The sequence below is a fragment of the Otolemur garnettii genome, unplaced genomic scaffold (genome assembly GCF_000181295.1).
Source record: "Otolemur garnettii isolate 467f Iridium unplaced genomic scaffold, OtoGar3 scaffold00046, whole genome shotgun sequence".
Classification (NCBI taxonomy): domain Eukaryota; kingdom Metazoa; phylum Chordata; class Mammalia; order Primates; family Galagidae; genus Otolemur; species Otolemur garnettii.
The window spans coordinates 5,445,535-5,451,662 of record NW_003852441.1 but is presented as its reverse complement, the minus strand read 5'-3'; the positions used below and the strand labels follow the sequence as shown (position 1 = coordinate 5,451,662).

General features: G+C 50.7%; 1 protein-coding gene across 1 annotated transcript in view; it reads right to left on the bottom strand.

Annotated features, from left to right (window-relative positions):
- The window catches only part of HS3ST3A1 (heparan sulfate-glucosamine 3-sulfotransferase 3A1), a 96,132-nt gene extending 91,492 nt beyond the window's left edge, over positions 1-4,640 (bottom strand). The window contains exon 1 of the mRNA XM_003791076.3: positions 3,325-4,640. Within this exon, the coding sequence (XP_003791124.1) occupies positions 3,325-3,923 (599 nt within the window). The 5' untranslated portion in view covers positions 3,924-4,640. The remainder of the gene's footprint in view (positions 1-3,324) is intronic.
- Between the last annotated feature and the right edge of the window lie 1,488 nt (positions 4,641-6,128).

Here is a 6,128-nt window from a genome sequence, read left to right as displayed (position 1 = left end):
TGTCTTTTGTCTTAGGAGAAAAAAGACATGCCTTTTAGTTCATGCAGATATAAACAAGCACAGAAGATGGCCTTCTTATTAAATTCTGAGCTCACTTGCTCTTGAACTGCAGTAGAGACATTTGGGTTTAACTTCAGGTAAAGATCTCAACATTTTGAAGCCAGTAAAACCATTTTCCACTTTCCTATACCAACCCACCACACACACATACAGTGGACATGGCCAAGATTCATTGCAAAGGATTGCTTTCCCGTGACACGCAAGCCACAGACATTTGCTGTACTGATATCATGTCTGCTAAATTAAGTAATGAGGAATGTTTTTTAAGCCCCATCAGGGTGGAGTTTCATTTCCAGAAAACGCCACTGAAGTATCCTAAATTGTAATTAAGAAATCTCTCGGCATATATAAATTTGCCTTTGTTTCATTTATTTTAGAGGAAGGCTACTGGGACATATCAAATCAATACAAATAATTTCTTTTTAAGAGTTTTTGAGTAACAAATTCATTTTCTTTGCCTTTACTACAAATTTGTTCAAACAGAGGAAATGTTCTTTACTCTACCATTGGGACATGTTCTATAAAGTATTTTGTGTTCTTCCTGGTGAGATGAGTTTATCAAAACAGTTCAGCAACCGGTGATGTTCCTAATTTGAAAACTCATTCTCCAAGAGATTTTCTTCAAACTACCTAATAGCAACAGATCTCTCCCTTTGCAACAACAGTAGGGGGCAGTACCACAGCAAACTATTAGGGCTGCGATTTCACTGGTAAAAAAACAAGATGAAACATCTCAGGATCTTCCATGTAAATGCATATCCCAAAATATTAAGTAGATTGTCCTTTTCCAAATTCTGTTCAGGCTGCAAATACTGGAATTTTATTTCTGTTTATATGTGTGTGTGTTTGTGTGGTCCTAAGTATATGGTAGAAATCCTATATTGCAATGTTTGAACTGACTCAGGAAGGTCTCACCAAATCCCCTCTTCTGAAGTACTTGGTATATGTAAGTAGGTAAAATCCACTTAATAGTTCAGTGGCACTCTGTGTGGGAGATTTTTCTGTTTCATAAGTAAGTCTTCAATCTTTTTCACAAACATCAAACTCTTAAGAGCCAAGATGAAAGAGAACTTATGGGGAAATTTCATTAAATAATCACATAATCCAGGCTCCATAGGTAGCGTTTCTTTTTTAATAAGAGTTTTCTATGTAATTGAGTTAAACTTAAATTTATGCATCCAATAAAAAACCATTGCAAATGGTAAAACAAAGACATTGCTCCAACACTTAGAAAATTAAATTCACCAAACCATGAAGTCAACTGTGCAGTTATTTTTGTAACCACCATAAATTGCTTTATAGAACTCTTCTGCCGGAGTAAACACCCCAAGGATAGATTTACTTTACAGCATGCATTCAGTTTCTAAAGGAGAGAGTGGCCTAGAAGTGCCAGCTTTTTCTCCTTTTCTTTAATTTTCCTTTTTCTAACTTGTGTTTCTAGTTACCTTGAAACCTTCCTTCCCTTACCGGAGCTCAGAAAGTTCCGTGGACAATAAGATCCAGGTCTGTGGATATACTGTGCCCTCAAATACTCATTGTTGGAATAAGAATAAACAATGAAAATAGAAGTTTGTATGGAAAAAAGAAAATAAAGAGTTTTACTACTAAATATTTCACCATATTTAATAGCACCTCAGAGTCCAAGGCAGCCATGGATGTTTCAGTCAACTTGAAATGTGTTCGCTTAGCACACTACGAGACTGAATTCAATGCAAACTGCTATAGATAAGAGTTTTAGGGGTCTTTAATCACTTCTTTCTTCTGTCCTTGATGGAAAAAACAGAGCTGCCTTTGTGCTACAAAGAAGGACCTGTTGTTTCCAGATTCAACAGGTCATTTTTATAAGAACTTCCCAGAGGATAGACATAAATGACAGAAACACAGGGGGATATTTTAAGTGGCTGATGATTTTAAATGATATATAATCTATATTAAGAGTAGGTTGTTTGCTTTTCTTTCCAACAAATGGAGAGTTACTGTTTGAAAAGCGTTTAATGTTTGAATGCGATTTTTAGGACCACATCTTTTTCTCATGAGTTGATTTACTGTAAATTTGCCTCCTGAAATCAATCGAAGGGTGAGCTTGACCCTTCAAGTAAATAAATTTGTCAAGTCGTGTCCATTTCTGTTTGGGGGGATGAATGGTTAATTTAGGGGGCTTCTGAAATATATCCAAATCGTGCTGTTATTTTTGTAACATTGTTTCAGTTAAAATAACAAGGAGAATGCATATTTTGTGAACAAGATAAACTATGAAAAGGAAAATTCTAGCAATATGGTTTTTCCTTGTACTTGGAGGAAAGAAGAAAAGCCAATATTTTATGGCCAACAAAATCCAGGTGATGCTAAGATTTAGTAGTTTGGCTGATTCTATTATTAAAGGTGGTCTGGACTTGAGGAGACCAGCAAAGTTAAGATTAAGATTTAAGTAAGGCTTGTTTCCTAAACTGTATCTGCAGAGTTTTTCACAATGTATTTTTTCCCTTTCTCCCTCACCCCCCTTTTTAAAATTGGCTACCGTATTCATAAGAGGATTGTTTGAAGATCTTTAGAAAAGTTTCCCACCAATCCAAAGACAAAAGTGACTTCTCCCTATAAATATGAAAAGCACTTTACAAAATTCATACTTTGGCTAACAAAAGTTACTATCAAGAAAGCCTTCTCTAAAACACGGTAACTCGCGGCTGGTCCTTGCTCGGGCATATATTTCCCAAACTGCATGGATTCTCTGGGTCTTGACATTTTCACTGAGTCTCTATACAGCTTACCACTGAGGACGACTAACTGGAAAAGATCACGGTAAGTAAATACCAGATAGCAAAGACCGTGGTCGCCATAAGGAACTGTCCTAAAGATAAAGAAGAAATACGAACAGGCCTCCGTGGGAAGCCTGCTACCAACCGGTGAACAGGATTCCACTTTAGAAGGGAGTTTTATGGTTTTTTTCTCCTTGGGCTAAATATACGAATACTTTCAGAGAGCGGGAGAGAGAACTGAGGCCGGCTATTTGGTGGGAAGAGGATCCTAAGGACTGAAAGAAAAGTATTAAGTCCAAAAGTTCCTTCTCACTCTCCCTCAACACGCCCCTCAGGGGAAGGAGAAGGCGCAATGAGGAAAGAGAGCCCCGAACTTAAGGACCACCAGTGGAGACCCTTCACCTTCTGCGTGAAGTGGGGAGGCACTGAGGGCTCTCGGGGGTCACCGAGGGCTCTCTCCAGGCCCCACCCCTCCGCCCTCATCCCCGCGCTCTCCGGGGCTGCTCACCGGTACCAGGCGAGGCCCTTGTCGTAGCTGCGGTCGAAGAAGTGGGGCTCGGCGCCCACAGCGCGCACGTCGGGGTGCACGCGCAGGAACTCGAGCAGCGCCCGCGTGCCGCCCTTCTTCACGCCGATGATGATGGCCTGCGGCAGCTGCTTGGTGCCCTCGTCCAGGAGCAGCGCCAGGGTCCCAGGCGGGGCCTCGGCCACGCTGCTTCCAGCCCCGGAGCCGCCAGGACCCCCAGCCAGGCCAGGGGTCTCCTCTTCCCAGGCCACCTCGTCCCGGTCGTCGGGCGGAGCGTCTGGCCGGCGCCTCCGCCACTGCTGCAGTTGCAGGAGGCGCTTTCTCTGTGCCGCCGCGGGCCACATCGCCAGCTCCCGCGGGCCTCCGGCCAGGACGCCGCGATCCGGGGCTCCCGCCTCAGCGCTGCTGCCGGACAACCCCACGCCGGGGCCCGACAGCGTCTGGCAGCGCTCGGCCAAGCAGTAGAAGACATACAGGGACGTGAGCAGGGAGCAGAGCACCAGCAGGAACTTCCGGAAGACGCTGCGGGACAGAGGCTCTGCCGAGGTGGGGTGGGCGCCGGCCGGGCCCGCAGGGGCCATCCTAGCCGGAGGCGACGTCGGGCAAAACGCGGGCCATGCTAGGCCAGGGCTCCGCCAGGTGCCATGACATCCCCCAGGCGGGCCTGAGCGCTGGACGGAGGCCACATCTCCCGTGCACTCCTGAGGCTGTGCGAGCCGCCCCGGGAGGAGGAGGTCAGGACTCCTAGGGGGACGGAGCCCCGGGAGCCCCGAACAAGCTGCCTGCCGCCAGTCCAGGGGACAGGAAGGGGAACACGGGGACGTGCTTAAGAAACCATCGTCTTAGACGCGCCCAAGTCCTCAGCCTTGGGGCAGCCCGGCGCCCGGGTTCCCCGAGAGTCTCTGGAATGGGGGTCTTGGCGGCGGTAGCAAAGGCGTGAGTCTCAGCCCCAGCTCCCAGCGGCCTCTAGGCGCGGATCTCGGCTCAGCGATCGCGCATCCCTGGGTCAGGGGACGCGTGGCTGCGGGGCCGCTGAGCTCCACGCTCTGCAGACAGAGGCGAGCGGTACTGTCCTCCAGCCCCGGCTTCCTCTGGTCCCTTTGCCTGCCTGTCGCTCCCTCTCGGCCCGGGCTCAGGTCCTCTGGGCCCCAGAGCGAGATCCCCCGAGTTCCTCTGAGCTAGCGGGAATCTCTCGGCGCGAGTCCGGCTGCTCCAAACCGCCGTTGGACCCCACCTGCGAGAGGCGAGGCGCGCCGGGCTGCGCAGGACCTGTCAGAGGCCGCGGCCACTGTGCTCCCCGGCGCTCCGCCACTGCCTCCCGGCCGCCGCCGCCACACGTGGGGCGCAGAGGGCAGCAAACTTGGAGGTGACGTCAACGGCCCCAGGCCCGACCAGCCCCCGGACGAGCGCTGCGGGGCGCGGACCAGCGGCACAGGGGCCGGGCCAGCCCGGCGGGCGGGGCGGGACGGAGGAAAGGTGGCGCGGGCTGGGCAGCTGCGGCCCAATCGCGCTGGAGCGGGCGGGGGCACCGGGGCGACGCCCCTTCCCCACCAAACCTCTCTCCCCACAGCCTCGCCCCCTTCAAGCAGAGCGCCGGGCTGCGGCGGCTCCCGGTTGCCTGACTGACAACCCAGGCTGGCCAGATCCCTGGGGGCCTGGCTTCCACCCTAGCTGGCCACTTCGCTGGAGTGGCGGCTCCCAAACCTCTCCAGCGCTGCTCAGCCCTTCGCAGCCCGGACCCTCTCCAGGCTTCCCGCGCTCCGCTTCCGTCATAACACTGTTGCCAGATCCTCCCCCACCCCACCCCTTTCCACGGCTTTGAACCTTCTCCTCATCCCTCAACCTTTGGAAGTTTTGTGTGCTCGGGTTCCCAGTTCCGCGCTGCCTGCCACGCCCCCATTTGAGTGGCGCACTGAGAATCCCTCCGCAGCGGTCCGGCCTGCCCCCCGACCGCGCGCTGAGGCTCCAGGCTGATCCTTTTCTCCCTTCGTCTGTATTTGTTTTCGTTTAGTTGTTTCCCCTTGGATTTGTTTAAGAAGGATCCAGAGTTGCCCAGGACCTAAAAAGGAACAATCTCTTGGGAAAAGAGCCAATAAATAAAGACAGATTTTTAAAAATTATCTCCGATTCCAAGCGCCTATGCAGTTGTTGATACAATGCATTTTTTCTTAATGTTGTTAGTAGGTGTGTGTGTGTGTGTGTGTCCCCATGTGCTTCCAAAGAGATTAAATGTCCTTTCACCAACAGCGATTTCCCTTTCGCTTGCCGCCCTGACCCCTCATCCTCCGGTGCGCTCCCCGGTGGGGGGCGAGAGCAGGTCAGGCCGGGACGCAAACCGCCTGCCGTGGAACCCGCAGGACACGTGGTTTTCTGCTGCGGTCCTATTTGTTCCTATTTCTGTGCTTCCTTATCTCCATGGGACGTCTCAGAATGTGGGCGGCAGCCTGGCTGCTTCAAACCCACATGGCAGGTTGTGGAGGCAGCTTTCCGGGCCACTGTGGGTGCTGACAAGGTCCCATCACGGGTGCAATGTCCCTTTTGTAGGAAACTCACTAGGAGCCCCTACTGTCCAGCGCTGGGAGGTCAGCGCCCTGCTTGCCTGCTCTCCTGCACTCGTCTGACCATGGAGGTGGGAGTCGGTGACGAATTTTCTTAGCTTCCAAAGGCACCTAGTGGCTTTAACTCTGTATTTAGATGAGGCTGCAGAATTCGTACCCTACTGGGTAAATACTCACTGCTACGTGTGGCTTTATGTTGACAAACTGCCAATCCCAGTGGATTGTACA